We start from the raw sequence: 17,791 nt of genomic DNA, 5'->3' as shown, positions 1-17,791 counted from the left end.
AGCTCCTCAACAGACACTAATCTGTTTCAGTGTTTCATTTAGCCCACCAACAGAAACTGATCAGTTTCAGTATTTCATTTAGCCCCTCAACAGACACTAATCTGTTTCAGTGTTTCATTTAGCCCACCAACAGTCACTGATCCATTTCAGTTCTTCTTTATCTCACCAACAGACACTGATCCATTTTTCCTTCATCAAATTCAGCAGTTTTCACTTTCATTAGAGGTAAAAATCTAAACAAAGTTGTTGGTGTTGCATCCCCACATGGGACAATTTGCAGCCTAGTGATTAGAGCAGAGCAGCCCCACTCTGTTCCAGGAGAGATATCATCCGGTAGGTTTTCTCTCCAACTCCAGTAGTGACTAACCTGGCATGGCTTTTCATTCAGCTCATTATTAGAATCAGGTGTGCAAAATTAGGGTTGGAGAGGAAACCCACTGGGTGGTAGCTCTCCAGGAACAGGATTGAGCAGCTCTGAATTTGAGCATCTGACATTTAACCCATAGGTTGTTAGATTGAATCCCTGGGCCGTAAAGTAAAATAAATGATTTCTCTTAGGTCTGTCCATGTGGTCTCTGGTCCTGGTGGGTCTTAAGGTCTGTCCATGTGGTCTCTGGTCCTGGTGGGTCTAAAGGTCTCTGGTCTATTGCCTGGTGTTCTGTATGGGTGTTGGGTGCTTGGCGTACTGATAATGGATCACTGCTGTGAGGAAAGCCACGGCTCTGCTGTCATCTAGCTGGAGGTGCTATGCATTGGTGGATAAGATCACACATACACAAATGCAAGAAACACCCACTCAGGGAAACAAAGACACATGGAGTCACACAGACATTCCCCCAAACTGGCAAACACTCATGTAGAGAGACAATATAAAGCGGTTCCTTGGGGCTGAAGGGATTTTGACAGATAGATAATGCTAATCAGTTTATTAAACTGTGTGTGTTTTGACTGTGTCACAGCCAACAGAGACCCATGCAGAGACTCACCGGAGCTCTGGGACTTTTGTCCTCATTAATCTCCTATTAAAACACCAGGGACCCGGGCGGCCTCCCAAATCAATCCCTTCCCTATGCAGTGACCAGACGCAGTGTACCCAGTAGGGCACTGGGTGTGATTTGGGACACTGGTACTGTGTCTGAGTCATACTTGTTCTTTTCTGTTGGCTTGCATTGAGGAACACATGTAATGTACTGATCCAGCTGGAGCTCGGCTGTGAAGTCTTCTGGGTAGTGCGTGCGTGCGTGTGCGTGCGTGTGTGTGTGTGCGTGTGTGTGTGTGCGTGTGTGTGTGTGCGTGTGTGTGCATAAAATGTTTATAATGTGTGGTTTTGATGATCAAAGTTTCTGCATAGTTTGTTATCCCTCTTAAGAATGTGTGCCTAATTAATTGGCTTGATAGTTTTATGCTTTTTTATTCTAAACGAATGTCTCTCTTTTCCCCATAAGAAATGTTTCCGGAAGCTACCGTCTCCCTCTATCTCTCTGTAACTGCCCTCTGTTCTCATGCCTCTTACATTACACCAAGTTCTCCAATTACTCAGGAGCTTTCAGCCAAGTACCTGATTAACATCCAATCAATGTGAAACCAACTATAAACATTGTGTGTAAATAGCAATAGTTTATCTTATATTTCCCATCGTTGAACCTTAATTTAAGCAGGAAAAGCCTATTGGGACAGGCAATCTCAGGACGACCCGGTCACGAAAACATGAGTGATCAATACTGCATAACAGTGGCCGTTGAGGGGCAGTAACGCGATGAGGTGAAACGTGGATTATAGGCTGGTCCATGAGTGTGCTGCACAACAGCTAAAGGCAGACTTACCTAGCTCAGCTAGAGGCCCTGGGGACGTATGTGGTATCAACCACCTGGTCTAGTGGATTTGTGGATGTGTCCTGTAACTGCTGGTGGCACAGGAGAGCCGGAAGCAGAGATTGAGAGGCGGTTTAGCTAGAAGGACCTTGTATATGAATCAGGACTAATGGAGGTGCGTGTGCTTGGGACGAGGTACTGTCTGGATGAGAGCGTCGACTGGATGATGTATACGTCAGTGTAAATGGAGGTACTCTGCTGGGTGAATGACTCAGCGTTTTGTAACTAGTCGTGAGATGCATGATTAGCACGATTCCGTCTCAGGACCATACAAAAGACCTGGTCAAAGGATTTGGCGCGTTGTTCTGTTTTTTCACTTTCCTTTTCCCCTCGTTTTTCCTCACCAATTTTGTGATATCCCATTCAGGCCCAGCTTCATCACAACAGCCAGAAAAATCAGGACAGTCGATGTCAAGATATGTGTCTTCTGAAGGAGTTACTAGAGCCACCACAAGGAGCTACTAGAGTCACCACAAGGAGTTACTAGAGCCACCACAAGGAGTTACTAGAGTCACCACAAGGAGCTACTAGAGTCACCACAAGGAGTTACTAGAGCGCAACACATTTTTCGTATTGTATGGCTAACTCCCCAAAGCCGGACAGTGCTTGCCAATTGGTCTAATCCGCAGTGACGCTCCTGCACCTCGTGGCCAGGTCTCTCCTCATAACCTTTTTGGCCAGAATCTACTAAAATACAAAATCGGTCCAATTCTCTAACCGCTCAGATATCAATTACCGCCCGTCAATATTTCCCCAAATCATTATCAAGTGGAACTGAATTCAGATTTTCACTTTACGCACCCTCTGTAAAGCACACTATGTAAAGCTATGTATGGTCAGTACGTCATGGCCATTAACAGTGTTGTTGAGGAACAACAGCTTTAGATCATGTAGTTCAGCTCCGGACCTGGTCCACCGCCTCCGTGTTCAGAGTAACTCACGTCCAGCTCACGAGCTATTGCTTTCAGACACTGAAAGGAGAGGATATTGGGATTACAGCGCCGTGGAAACAAGGAATTAAAATACTGTGGGTTGGAATCCCCTGACTGTCCTGAGAGGGTTTTCATTCCCTCTGGCTGTGGTTACTTTGGGTGTTGGGGCGGCTGAGGAAGTCCCCTAAGATAGGGTGCGTGTTGTAACACACAGTAGCTAGGAGGCGTCTCGCTCAGTGCCTCAAATCAAATATTAGTTTGGTCTTGCAGGTGTCGTGAAAAGTACTGTGAAAACCCAGTGAAAGATGACCCCAGCACCAGGAGGGGAACTGTTGGCTCGCATGTAAAATGTGTGACGCAGTAGTTCAGAATGTGTCCTCAGTAGTATGGTGTCTGGTGTTTGAGCTGAGACTTTTGAAATCGTGCTGTTCTATTTGACATGTAAAATGTGTGACGCAGTAGTTCAGAATGTGTCCTCTGTAATATGGTGTCTGGTGTTTGAGCTGAGACTTGTGAAATCGTGCTGTTCTATTTGACACCTTTTTGTTTTTTCCTTTGTCAGATTATGGAATATTTTTTTAACATGAATGCATAATTCGTATAGTGCCATCATGGACACAACCTTCTCTGACCTTAATATTATTGTAGTTCATTTTATGTGAGCTATGGCTCCTAGTCTACATTCAGGGTGAAGAAGCCATCTAAATTTAGTTTGCACCTGTCTACTGTTGCAATTCTTGCGTTCTTTGGCATGAGAATAGCAATATTGATTAGCCGTTGAGGAATGACTAGCTGGGGTCTAGTCTACCTGCTTGTGGGTGAATGTTACCCACGTTGCAGGGGAAGCTGTCTCCTGACAGTCTTCCAAACCGCAAAATCATAATTCCGCCCAACAGGCTTAGGCCTGGCTGTGTTGCCGAATGGATCTCTTTCTTCTTCTCACTCTTTAAAGACAGCGGGGGAGTGTGTGTGTGTGTGAGAGTGTGTGTGTGTGTGAGAGTGTGTGTGTGAGAGTGTGTTGTCACGTGACCCTTGCCGGGGACATAAAAACCGCAGTGAGAGTGGGATTGACTGCTAACTCCTTGCCGACTACCACCAGGCTCCAACAGCTCTCCTTCCATAATACGATTTCACTTCCAAAACACCATATTTAATTTCAAGTGTGCAGCCTTCTTCTCAATGATATGCTAAGCTCTCATATCAAGGTCCCCGCTGCTTATATTTCCAGAAAGGTTATTTGGGGAGAATCCAAGCCTGCTTGGATTTGACATCCTGGCAGTTGTTTGTGAACTGGATGGCTTTTCATCAACATTGCATTAACGTTGCATTAACGCTGCATCAGCGCAGTTCTGGAGTTGGGGAGTGGGGTAAAATTTAAGATGTATGAAATTCTTTCCTGTCCATCGGTATGGCCAACCTCACTGATGTCCGCCCTGGCTTCTGGCCCCAGACCGCTCTATGTTGGGCAACAAAACACGTCATTTATAACACCCGTTTCTGTTTGTTTCTCCCTGTGTTCACGTCCTCATAGCTTCTCTCACCTTCAGCTGGTCTTTCCAGCAGATGTTTTGACGGATCTCCGGCGGCGCCTGGCCACTCTGTGGTGGGTCATCCAATCCGTGCCGACTCCACCCTGCTCCATTCTCGCGCCTTTTTCCCCCCAAACCCCCCAAAAGGCCTTAGACCTTCGACCCAATTGTTTCCCCCGTGTAGGGGCAATGCCGTTGTTCAGTTTTGGGGTGTGGTATGGAACATTCAGATCAAAGACCCGGCAGCGGCTGCAGTTACGTTGCAAACCGGAGAGGTTTGGGCGGCAAATGTATATCAACAACCCTGTTCAGACCAATGGGTTAACGAACACATTGCATGTGTGGAGAATCTAGAAAATTATGTGTCCCTCCCATGTAATCTGTTCAAATGTCATTGGAAGTTTTGACCTTGTGGGATGACCACGCAGTGACTAAGGAAGTGGTCTAACATCAGGGAAATGATCTAACGATTGCCTGCCAAAGGCCTAGTGCAGGAAGTGGTCTTGTGACCTCTTCACTACCATGATAAACGTGATTTAAATGTAATCAAGTTGTGACCTAGAGTGGTCCAGCCGTCTAAACAGACTTTATATAAACCCATATTAATCCAGTTTACATGTCTTACTCATTATTAGCAGTGACAATATAACACCGAAGGCTTACTGTGTTTTCATGCCCAATGGCAGTAGCTCTTCGCAGAGGAGCATCAGTCACTGACTCGCTATCCTGTTGAGCTAACATGGTGCACAGTCAAAGGTCAGCACTGGAAACTCAATGGGGATTTGCATATTGGCCAAGCATCTGCTCGGCTTGGGGGTGGCATCGTCAGCTGGGATTCACCTTGTCTCATCGGGCCCTAGCGACTCCCATCAGGCAGCTGCTAAAAACAGCTGAGGTTGTCAATCGAGTGAGTGTGTCCTTGCGTGGATCCGAGCTCTTTGTGATATGTACAGGGTGGTGACCAAAGCCAAATGGCTTGGCATTAATGAGTAGATGGGAGACATGTCCCCATCTTCCACTCTCCAAAGCCCATTGGGAGTTGCTGCGATATGATGGTCATAGTAGGATTACCTAATGATATCGCAAAACTGGGGAAAGGAGGAGAACAGAGGGTGCAAATCGCCATGATTTCTTTTGGACATACAGTGCTTTTCATATCATTTGGGAGTCCTCTTTTTATGTCAATAGAGCGCCGAGTTTATAACAAGTCTCTTTTTATTTTCAAAGTATTTTACGGTTAATTTAGCTTGTTTCCTGTTGATATGGGGGTTTCTATAGTTATAACCGCTTTGATGTTGAAATGGGGATTTAAAAGGAAATTACTTAAGAAATCAACTATGATCAGAACATGTTTGAATCTCTGCTGTGAGAAACCTGCCCCTCTCTCTGTCAACTGAGCCCATACTCGTTATCTGATGTAATATGCTAATCAGACTGTGTAGTTTGTGTCTATATACTGTGTGTTTATGTATGTGAGCCTGTGTAATGTGCGTGTGTTTTCTGTGTGTTTGTGTGTGTGTGTGTGTGTTTTTGGTGAGGTAGCCTAAGTTCACCATAAATAGAAAATGTGCAGTGAGGCCTGAAAGAAGCTCGATAAATCAAAGGCTAGTCCTGAATGTCAGCGCGGCTCAGAGGGAGCGCTGTGCTTTTTGCCCACTCACATGTCCTCTGATCACATTTGTCCTGTGAGCAACGGCCACAGCCCGACCTGGCAAGCGTCCCAGTTGGCCCCCTACACCCTACATAGTAGACCTCTTTTGACCCGGGCTCATAGCGACTGTATTGCGCATAACTGGGAATTTAGGTTGCCGTTTGGGGCAGAGGCTGGATCTCGGGTTGGTCCCCTGAGGAGGAATCACGTCCCTCTGGCACAGACGTCAATTCAACATGTAGTTTTGATTGATATGTGGTTTTGGAGTTACATGGAGTTATATTTTCAGATGACTAGAATTCTGTGTGAGGTAAAAACAATGTAATTGGATTTAGGTAGAAGTGTAAGGTGGGTTTGAAATGTAATTTTTTGGTAGATTATTTTTGTTGTTGGTTGAAACGTTAAACAAACAATAATTGGATCAGTCCTTGGGCCGGGCGTATTTCATGATGATATAACCGGAATTTGACCACCATATACTCGTAGCTAGGGTTCCCAGTTCTGCTTAGTCGTGTAAAGTGGTCTGTAAAAACATGGCTTTGAATCCAGGTTACTGTTGTATCTCTGCAGGATTTTGTCTCGGTGAAGAGCCGAAAGCTACAAATGGCGTGTCATGGCGCCCAAAGACCTCCGGCTAACGAACGTTCTGAGGCTGCACGGAGGTAGATGATGTCGCTGAGTCTCCGTGGCTCTTCGTGTCAGCCTTCTCTGTGTGACCTGATCAATAAGTCATCAACCACCACTGAGCATCTGTCTGATTGTCGGCCGGCCTGCCTGGCTGCCTGTCTGTGTCCCACTTTCTTCTCTAAGCGAACGAATGAAACCAATACCATAGGGATTGATCCAAAAGCATCTTAGTAGACATTTTGTCACAGTCAGTTCAATTCCCTGAATGATGACTCTGCACTTTATATTTTATTGGTTCAAATGTAATCGCCTATTGGGCGGAAAGTCTGTTGTTTCCCCGTCATGAAAATCAATCAACGGTTTTTATGAAGCCCTTTTAAATCAGCTGTTGTTACCAAGCGTTGTGGGCTGGTCTTGGGCAGCTCTAAGACACTGCTCCAGGTGCACAGGTACTTTCAGCCGTTCATTTTAGCCGTTCATTTCTTATTTTTCATCAACATTTTTTCATTTCAGTTAGTGTTTAAAGGCCCTGAAAAATATCTTGACCTAAATGAAGTGACCAAAGTAATTTTTTTCAAACACTGCACTGAAATGTTGATTTATACTAATATGTTTTTGGGCATGAGTATCTTAGCCTCAAACAGTCTTTGTCTAGTGTCAAACCTTGTCCTCGTTGTGTTTTTCATATACATCCAACTAGGAAATAGACTTTAATGGAAAGTCTGAACACTTTGTTTTGTTTCGCTTCAGTATGCAACTGTTTTGCAACTCTTTCTGCCCCAAGATGTCCTAATGAACTCTACCCCCGTACCTTACCTTAGTCTGTCCGTAGCAGGACATTGTTTTCTGCTCAGACCACACTTCCCCCACTGCACTCAATGGGTGCTAATGAGCCCGTTTGTCTTTTGATGCCCAGAAGAATGTGCTTATCACTGCATTACCTCTTATGGTTCCAGACACTCCTTGTAGAAGCCCTGTGTCATTAATATCCTTCAGTCTCCAAGGCGATGGCTCTGTTTGGGGTTCAGGAGAGAAAGGTCTACAATCAGTCAAATGTATTTTACAAAGCCCATTTTACAACAGCAGTTGTCACAAAGTGCATTTACAGATTACTCAGCCTGAATAGCAAGCAAAAATAATGCATGATGCATGGTAATTAGGAAAAATGACCTAGTAGGGTTGGAACCTAGAAAGAAACCTAGAGAAGAGCTGGACAGTTCTGTCTGTTCTGGCTGAAAATGATTGGAGTACAGTACTTTTTTGGGCCACACCATGTTCAGATGACCCCTGGGTCAATGAATACAGATGGGCTTGATCCGGAGTCAGCAGGAATCATCAGGCAGAAACTATATCTGCAACACAACTAGGAAGACTTCAGACAGAGAAGTTTAGGAGTCAGGCCAGGCACTTCTAAGGCATGGTCCAGAGACTCAGGTTCTCTTAAGATTTAACAAGACACTAGAGAATTTAGAGGGAGAAATTCCTTAGATCCAAAAGGACACCTCAGCGTAGATACCAGACTGACCCTTGTCCCTCAGTACGAAGTATTGCATCCTAAAAACCTGGGTCTGAGACAGATTCAGAAGACAATCCCAAACAGGGCTACTCTGGCAGGGACACCAAGCAACCACAAACTGCCCTGAGACAGGGACGAGCATAGCCCACTGACATCACGAACCAACCCATTAATACACACACCACCAAGCTCTCTACTACACACACTACTAATTCTGAAGGGTAGTTGAAACTCAGGAATCCTTTAAAGGTTTGTTCGATGCTGGAATGTAGGTATGGAATACTAAATTCACATTTTAACAGTGTGTAAGTGGCTACACTTATCTCCAGTTACATGAATAATTTTTATTCAACTTTACATATTCTGTTGGCATAGAGCATCACAGGTGCTTCTGCTTTCCGACTGCCCCCCCCCCCATCTCCTGCTGAGTTGCAATGCCGGCAAGGTGACCCCCCCTAACCACAGATTAAAACGGAGAGCCAATCCAAACAGATGGTGCTAAGAGGCATTGGTAATTATCATCCCCTAAAGAATTTGACTGGGAACAGCCCCCATAGAGTTTGACTAAGAATAGACCCCATAGACTTTCACAGAGAACAGCCCTCATAGAGTTTGACTAAGAATAGACCCCATAGACTTTCACAGAGAACAGCCCTCATAGAATTTGACTGAGAACAGACCCTATAAAGTGTATTTGGCAGATGAATGTCCAGGTTGACTTCTTGAGTTGGGCTGGAAATTAGGCTTAACAAGCCCTCATTGTCCCTGAAAGGGTAAATAGAGTAGAATAGGTTTGAATAAATCTGCATTGACTGTGGTTGTGTGAGGCAGAGGCTTTGTCATTCACAACAACCTTGATCCTAATGACTCAGGTAGAAATACCATGTGGTGCTGATGGGATGACTCTATCTGTTTCTCTCTCGCTCTCTATCTTTGTCTTTATAGCCATGTCCTCTCTTTCTGTTCTCTTTGGTGTCTTCTCTTTTCATCTTTTACTCTATTTCCTTTCACCACTCTTTTCTTGCTGTTTGGTTTCTCCTTTTTCTTTCTCTCTCTCTCTCTCTCTCTCTCTCTCTCTCTCTCTCTCAGACACTCTTTACTCTTTTAAATCCTCTCTCTCTTTGTTTTTTTATCGTTCCAATATAACAGAGACCTTTTCTGCTTGCTAAGTGATAATTGTGTTTTAGTAAATGTATGTAAGTGTGTGAATACTTGCGGGGTCGCGGCTGTGAACACGCCACTAATGAGTTGACAAGGCATTTCAGGAGGTGTTAAAGCAGCTCAGACAGTCCCTGTTTGCCCGGAATTATCTATCCTTACCCCAAACAAGGAGTTCCTCCCATGGCCTCTAATGACAATGTCTACGGAATGCAAATGGAACTTCAAAGGAACACTCCGGAGAACTCGTATGTTGTTAATCAACGTTAATGGAATCTTCCAGAAGATTGACTTGTTTTCTGTACCAAACAAGAATAATACCCTCAATACTATTGATGGCTATGCTGGCGGCACTTCTGAGCAAACATCTTGAAACTAATTGAGAGAGGGGAACTCTCTCTCTCTCACACACACACACACACACACACACAGTTTAATGGAATCAGTTCATTATGTTTGAGAGAGAATGTTAATTTGACATTGTAATGTAGTAGGGGTGTGATGTGAATTGAGAGTGGCAAACCTTGGTGAATATTTGACTAATAAGCTAAAAAGGGGTGTTGTTTATGTCCAATATACAGTGGCAAACGGCTGTTTTTAGGCGAGACGCAACTTGTGGTAAATAATCTGATATAACACAGCTGTTAACCAATCAGCATTCAGCGCTTGACGTGCCCAATTCATAATTGGTGCCCAATTCTGCATACATGCGCCGACATTAAAGAGACACTGCGAGACATTGTATGATTTCCTTTGATCCTTGTAAGAGTCCAGCGTTTCTGTTATGCTGGACTACAGACTGTAGACTGAGAGACAACGAGGGAGTGAGGCAGACAGAGGACCCGACATAAGACATATTTTTCTCTGTGCTGTTACCTTCTTCATTATTCCGAACGAGGTGTAACCGAGGTGGGTTCACGCCTAGGCTTCCTGTGTGCCACAAGGTAGTGGTTACCCCGCGGAGCTAAAGCCCGAAGTTCGAGAGCCAATGCAAAATCTCCCATATCCTGTTTAAAGGAATGCAGTTCCCGACCACCTTATATTTCGGCCAGCGATAAAAGGCAGGGTGCGCTCGGTCTACTGCAGACCTGTCGGTCTGATTTGGATTTGAAGATAAAGGGTGTTGGTGGTAATATTGTTGTTTCTGCCATTTTGAACCCAATTTTGTCTCTCTGCCAATCACAGTGCCTACATTCAGCTGTGCTATCTGAGAGAGGCGGAGGCAGAAAGCCAAAGGCAGAATGAGGGAGAAAGAAATGCACAAAGAAAGCAAGAGGGAGTGACAGACGAGAGAGAGAGAGAGAGAGAGAGCGCCAAAGGGCGAAAAGATGGTGACGGAGAGATAAAAAGACGAGAGGAAAGTCGAAAAAAGAATAAGGAACAGGTGCAGTTGGTGAAAACACAGAGCCAAGGTCATTCTTGTCTTTCTCTCTCCGTGTCCAACAATACAACAGTGGAGGGTGGAAATGGCCGAAAGCACAATCTAATCCACACCCATTAAGCCTCTCTGATCCCGTGCTGTCCTCTGCCCTCTTGAACAGGAACGTCGGGCCTCAGTGTCGTTTTAGTGGCTATTACGCTAGACCAACTCGGGCGCCGTTGCCACTGCGGTTGGACTAATGGCCCGGGGAAGTGGAGCGGCTCGGACCTCGGCATCTGCCGTTTTCCTTGGCGAGCCCCTTTGGTCGCGGCTAGTGGGGGGAGTGGTGCCTTCTCCCGGGCCGGGTTCAAATGCCGTGTCGAAATTGTTTTCAATATTTAAACGTGTTAGCGCGCACTCGTGCGTTTTGCGCTGGCCTGTTCCCTTAGAACTGACCCGAGCAAACTGTGGCCGCCAGGCGCTCCAAGCAGGCAGGAAGTATTTGGTCGATATGACGTCCTATCGGAACCCATTTCAGGTGTGAACAACGTCCGCTTGCCTTTGTTTCGGGGCCGTCTCTTTTTTCGCGGCACCATTCATCAACTGATATTTCCATTCAGGACGAGTTTGACCTTCTTCTGTTTCTCCGACTGTGGATGGCTGCGGCCTGGGTAATTTCTTTGACCACGCCCGGAAAACAAAGATAAAATCCTGAGTGCATTCGGCTCCGGGCCTCCATCGTGCAGAGCGACCTGAAGGGAGGATTACGGCAGGTTCATTCAGAGAGAGGGAGAGAGTCGATGAGTCAGATAAGAGTCGGAAAAGGGGAGCGAAGGAATAATTAGTTAAGGATCTTAGCCAGGGAAGGGCTGGGGGGGGGGGGGGGGTTGCCTGTGGAAGCGGATGCTACTTTGATTGGATGATGTTGAGGATAGCGGAGGGCTTTGATTATTGCAAGTGACTCATTACTGAGGTGAATTGTGGATTAACCTCATCTTTCTCTCATTCCCTGCTTTCCCTTTTTTCCTCCTCTCCTTCTCCCTGTCTCAGCCAGGAAGACGTGCGCGCCCGCCGAGTTTGCCTGTGCCAACGGCCAGTGTGTCCCGGGCCGCTGGCGCTGTGACGGGGAACCCGAGTGTCCGGACGGCTCGGACGAGGCGGACGCTACCTGCAGTAAGTCAGAGCTGACTCAACGTCAACTCGGCGCCGCCCGAAACCCGACTTCAAAAGCATGTTGGACGTATTGACAGTTTTATTCTTAGTCCTAGAACCCAGGGTCTCCCAGGACCCCAGGGGATGACAACAGCGTACATGTCATCCGTTCACTCCTGTCACAACACCGCCTGGAATCCTGGCGCTGTGTAGAATCCTGCCTCTAAACTATAACATGACTTGTCTCATCCCCGTCGTCCCTTGCAGGACGGGACCCGAATAGAATTAGCTAGTTTAGGGTGGAAACAATAGTACTGCGAGTGTCTTAAGTGAGTATAACGAGATGGAATGGAAATGGAAATGGAAGCTGAGAGACGGACCGGCGAGAATGTTTTAATGGGGAATCTCAGGCACTCAGATGAATTTGGTAGAGAATTATAATTTGGAACATTAACCGAAAACATTAACTATCGATGTGCCGTGGTCATTTCCGCTTGTATGTATGCTGGTAGTACAGTAAACATCTTACGTATCACCCCTTTAATACGTTTTAGTTAGCAAACACTGCAACTGTATTACACATGCTGAATCTGTTAGAGGCATGTTGTATTATTGTTTTGGTCCGTTTTAGTTTGTGTAACACAGCTCGCCAGTTCGGCTGTTTCAGCCTATCTCAGTGCTCTGTGTCTGGAGGACTGGCCAGACAGGGCCCCTCATTGATTCTCTCTGGTTGCTCACAAATGTCAACCTGTGGTCGGCGTGAGCTTGAGGATTCAGCACATTCAGAGGCAACTTCAGCCTCTCTTGGAAGCTCTCATAGACAGACATAAGGGATTAGGATTTCAGTACGCAAAGTGTTGTAATATCGTTTAGTATAGTGTGATATGTTGTAGTAAATTGTGTTGTAGTATATTGTGTTGTAGTGGGATGATGTATATTGTGTTGTAGTGGGATGATGTATATTGTGTTGTAGAGTGATGTAGTATATTGTGCTGTAGTGTGAGCTAGTATGTTGTGTTTGACACATCAATAGTTTTCTGTCAAAACATCTATCTAGAATGACAGGTAGAGAGAGAATCAGTCCTAACCAATATGTCACTCCAGACCATCAGACCTCCCCTCGTCCCATCAGAACATTATTCTGCTCTGATCCGCCAGCCAGACAGCGTCTGATGTGGCTCTCGAAGCCGAGGCCCCGGCGTTTGTAATTTCCCACACTATTCTGCTCGGGCAGCAGCTCGGACGCCTCTCCCACGCCTCCAGCCGGAGGCCCTTGGCTGCCGTAGTCTTGCCCACTCTCTTCCCCGCCACGCTGGCGTCTGATGTTGGCAAGAGAGACGGAGATGTAGTCTGATTACTGCAACTGCCAAGCTTTGTAAAGAGGCCGAGAGGGAGCGATTTCATCCTTCTATTCATGCTGTGTTACACTGACTGAGCCCGACTCCATCTCTTCCCTACATCCCCAGTGATTGTGCAGGGGGGGTTATATATCTCTGTTGTGCTGGGCCAGAGGTATGTAAATCAGGGGGACAGACATCAGGGGGATGGGGAACCCCGGTTGGTTGCCCCCCCCCTTCACGGGAAGAAGTGTGGACTGCAGATAAGCTCATTGTTCTTTCTTTTCAAGCAGAGACTTGGGTAAAATGGCATTTAGAGTCTACCTGACTGACACATTCTCAGCATTTGCTTGTACTGGGATGAAGTGGAGTTGTAGACGAACTGCTTTAAGCAAGTCCAGTTAAAACACGGACCAGACCTATATTTTAGGCAAGAGCAAGACCGGAACCATTTCCATCCAAGTCAAACTCACATGTTGTAGGGGGACCGAGGTGGTCAAAGCAGAGGCGAAGTGTATTTCTGAGGTAGACTGAAGACGGAGACCTGAGGTTTTTATCTTGAGATGGAACCGTTGGAATACAAAGTTCATCTACCATAAAGGAATTTGCATGCTTTTATGATAGCAAAGGGGAATTGGAAAAGCAAATTAATCTTGGAAAAATAGTTTTTCATTTTGCACTGCTTTATCAGGTTGTGGCTGTGTGTGTAGCCAGGAAATCATGAATAAAGAACGGAATGGCCAACAAGTTGCCCATATTAATGATACCCCCAGAAAGTTTAGTTTGAAGGTGAGCTAGACAGCGAGGGACAGGGACCTCTGTAGGATGACGTGTTTGGATTGGGAATCAAATTAAAGATAAATAAGGGAGGGATTTTGCCTCCCTGACATGGAGATCAAAATGAAAAGGTAATTTGTATGGAAATCCTGTGTGTATTTTAATCAGGTAGCATTGCGGTCTGTTGTTTAGGCTCAAAGATGTCTGTCCGCCTGCTTCCTGGTGATCGGACGGGTGCTGGTCCAACCGTGCAACATTTCCTTAAGATGTTTCTGTTGCTGCTGACAGACATCCATTAGTACAGGTTCACCACTGTCTTGTCTGTGTGCTCCGGTAGCGGCAGACTGAGAGCTAGCATGGTATTGACAGAGGGAGAGCTAGCACTGTAGTGACAGAGGGAGAGCTAGCACTGTAGTGACAGAGGGAGAGCTAGCATGGTAGTGACAGAGGGAGAGCTAGCATGGTAGTGACAGAGGGAGAGCTAGCATGGTAGTGACAGAGGGGGAGCTAGCATGGTAGTGATGGGGAGAGCTAGCTCGGTAGTGGCAGATGGAGAGCTAGCATGGTAGTGGCGGACAGAAAGCTTGCCTCACGATTCATCTGTTCAGTCAACACAAATTGTGGATTGATGTTGTTATGGCAGCAGGGTCCATACTTGTTTATTATTACTGGTAATATTACTATTCATAATAATTCAGAGTACAAAGTACCTGCGGTATTTCTGTTATTTGCTATCTTTGTATCAGGGAATAAATTATTCGCAATCAGGATGTTTGTAGAAACATCCTGACTGCTTTTCAAAATGGAGGTATACAGTGAATGCCGGTACTCTCAAGATTGAGGATGGCAAAAAAAAATAACTGTTTATAGCTCGACATGCAGTCCACTTCACAATGTCTGAATTTCGACTTCCTGAACGGCTGAAAGGACAAACTGCTGCTGTGATGTCAAGGGACATATCTTCACAGCTGGCTCTCAAAGTGGCTCCGCCTGGCCTACAGCTGTATCGAAATGGACTGGCAAGTGGGCGAATGGAGAGGCGTCTGTATCTCCTTGCGCTGTTGTAAATGTCACCACGAGAGAAGGGGAACCTGTTCATCAAAATAACATCTTTCTCTCATCTCCTGGTTGAACTCGTCCACCTGTCTCATCAGAAGTAAGTCGTTAGTGAGTGCTCAGAAGGACTTTGATGGACCTCCAGACGATTTGTTAAGAATTAATTCACAGCGCTATTAAGCAGTGAAGCGTAAACTTCTGAAATACTACAAATTTTTTAAATCTAGTACGTAGAAATGGTGTCAAAATGCTCAACATGAACAACCTGTAAATTATTGCTGCAGATTAGCCCAGCCCTGTGTGATGCTGTACTGTCTGACATCAATTAAAACGTAATAAAACTGTAATGAAACATCGCCATGTCAACCATGAATCGGCGGCTGTGGTGCATTGAGCGGGAATTTTGCATGTTTTTCCCAGGGAATTGAACAGTGTTAATAATAAAAAAACTGTGTTATTCTTAAACATTCAGTTTGAGACTTTTTGTCTCTTTTGCATAAAACACATCTGGGTGTTCACTTGTGAAATGAAATGTTCTGTAGACATATAATCTAAATTGATGTTATTCTGTTAAGAACCGGGCTGTGCACCTGTGTTTGTGACCCCTGTTTTAAACCTGCTGATGGTCAGTATATTACACTACACACCTTCACTTAGGGATGAGGCACTACTGGATACTGGTTTCTTTGTCTCTGTCTTTATACATTTTCCTTAATTTTTTCTTTTTGCCTTCTTGAATATCTTTCTTTTTGGGTTTCTTCCTTCTCTCTTCTCTCTTTTATTAACTCTTTCCTTCCCGTGATGCACCCTGTTTTCAATTGCTGTCGCCTTTGGCTGTCCATTTTGTTCTCTCACTCACACACACACACACACACACACACAAAAATACACGGTTCTGTAGGGACCAGAACAGATATTCCCTATCCCGTAACCCTCTGATTATCTGACCCAAACCTTAGCCTGACGGCTAACAGCCCGAACGTTTTACCCTGACTCCTAGTCTTTGGAGTTGTGGGGACAGGCGTAAGAACAGGCACGTATCAACATGCACACACACCCGCGCACTGGAGTAGCGCAGCGCCGGCACATAAAAGACTCAAGCTTATGCCTCTGCTTTGCCGGTTTCATCCCCAAAACGGTTTCATCCCCAAAAATGTACAGCTTTCCGGAGATTCGGGTGAAATATTCGGATGTCTGGAAATGTGTGTGTTATGTACGGCTTGTATGAAATGCCACACCTCTGTGTCTCTTCAGCAAGATAAGGTAGAATCATCGCCCATAATAACGTCATTGTTTTAGTTTTTTTGGACTAACTTCACTGAGCAAAAAGCACTTTTACTTGGTTGTGTGGTTCTCTAATGTAGCCATCTTATAATGAATAAACCAGCTGTAAAATGTCCTGGATTAGGACTTCTCATTCACAGACAGGGGACAGAGGTCCAGCAGGGTGATGGTATGGTCTGGTTTTGGGAATGCATTGCTGCATTAGGACCTAGAAGACTTTGCCATCAAAAACCATAACTTCAGCTCTTTCTTTTTAAATATATTATTTTGTTCTGGCATTTTCTGCTTTATTGGAGAGGAAATGGTGAAAGATGGAGGACAATTGATTGATTGAGAGGCGCACCTGGGTCATGCAGCAAGACAGTAATGCAAGACAAACACGTCTACATCAGAATGGCTGAGAAGCATAATGAATTGGGGGGGGGGGGGGGGGGGGATGTAATTGCCAGACTTAAATCTAATTGAGATGTTCTGGCAGGACTTGAAACAAACAGTTCAGGTTCAACGACATTCCAGTGTTAATTTCAGTGTGTATAAACGGCTCCAGATTAGAATTTTTTCTTCCCTTTCCAATAAAGTTGAAAAGGAAAGTTTTGAGTGTGGAACAGAAGCGTTCCGTTTGCAGTGTTCTCCAACTTTTTTGGAAATTAAAGTAAAAAGTGCAGTGGTCTCTTCATTTTTTCTAGAGCTGTATGTTTACTGTTTTTAGTGTGTTTAGTTATAAACTTAATCATTAGATAGCCACTGCAGATAATAGACTCTTTCCTGAAGGAGTGTGTCAATTCTCTTTGTATAGACAGTAGCTTCAGTCCCACTAAGATGACTCTTTTGGGGGAATGGTTAATGACAGGGAGCGTGTGTGTATTTTAATATTGCATTCATATTATAGCAGATGTTTTGGGTGTAGTGAAGTGTTTGTGCCTTTGCTCATAAAAAATGCAGTTGCTTAAATAAATGAACGCTAACTTAAAACCAGAAAGGGAAATTCTGCAGAAGTACTGTTTCAAATTTGTGTTGAATCATAGACAGTGGACGGAATGTTATGAAGGCATTTGGGCATTTTCACTTGGGGGTGTACTCACTTTTGTTGACAGCGGTTTAGACATTAATGGCTGTGTGTTGTGTTATTTTGAGTGGACAGCAAATGTACACTGTTATACAAGCTGTACCCTCATTACTTCACATTGTAGCAAAGTGTCATTTCTTCAGTGTTGTCACATGAAAAGATATACTCAACTATTTACTTTTGTGAGATACTCTATACTCCACAGCAGTAGAAGTAGAATGCTAATGCTAGCTCCCATAGCTAACCAGCTCATGTACCGACTGCAGCTCAGGGACCTGGCGCTCCTCCACCTGATCCATAATTTACGGGGAGGGACGTGGCTACGCTAACCTGGCTTAATGAAGCGGTAAATCTGCCCACGACTTATGCTATCTGAGCACTTGGTGGCATATCTCAAGCTCCGTAGTCCAGGCCAAGTAACTGTTTGAGCCTCTCCACGACCAGGCGCGGGACACGCCGGCGGACTGTTTGGCTG

At 45.1% G+C, this 17,791-nt stretch overlaps 1 protein-coding gene across 3 annotated transcripts in view; it reads left to right on the top strand.

Annotated features, from left to right (window-relative positions):
• LOC105024656 (low-density lipoprotein receptor-related protein 8) overlaps positions 1-17,791 on the top strand; it is an 88,273-nt gene that overhangs the window by 24,912 nt on the left and 45,570 nt on the right. For all 3 annotated transcript variants that reach the window (XM_029118748.2, XM_029118747.2, XM_029118746.2), the window contains exon 3: positions 11,695-11,817. In XM_029118748.2, coding sequence (XP_028974581.2) covers positions 11,695-11,817 — 123 coding nt within the window. The remainder of the gene's footprint in view (positions 1-11,694; positions 11,818-17,791) is intronic.

This window comes from Esox lucius, chromosome 3 (assembly GCF_011004845.1).
Source record: "Esox lucius isolate fEsoLuc1 chromosome 3, fEsoLuc1.pri, whole genome shotgun sequence".
NCBI classification, from domain to species: Eukaryota; Metazoa; Chordata; class Actinopteri; order Esociformes; family Esocidae; genus Esox; species Esox lucius.
This window is presented reverse-complemented; position numbering and strand designations above follow the sequence as displayed.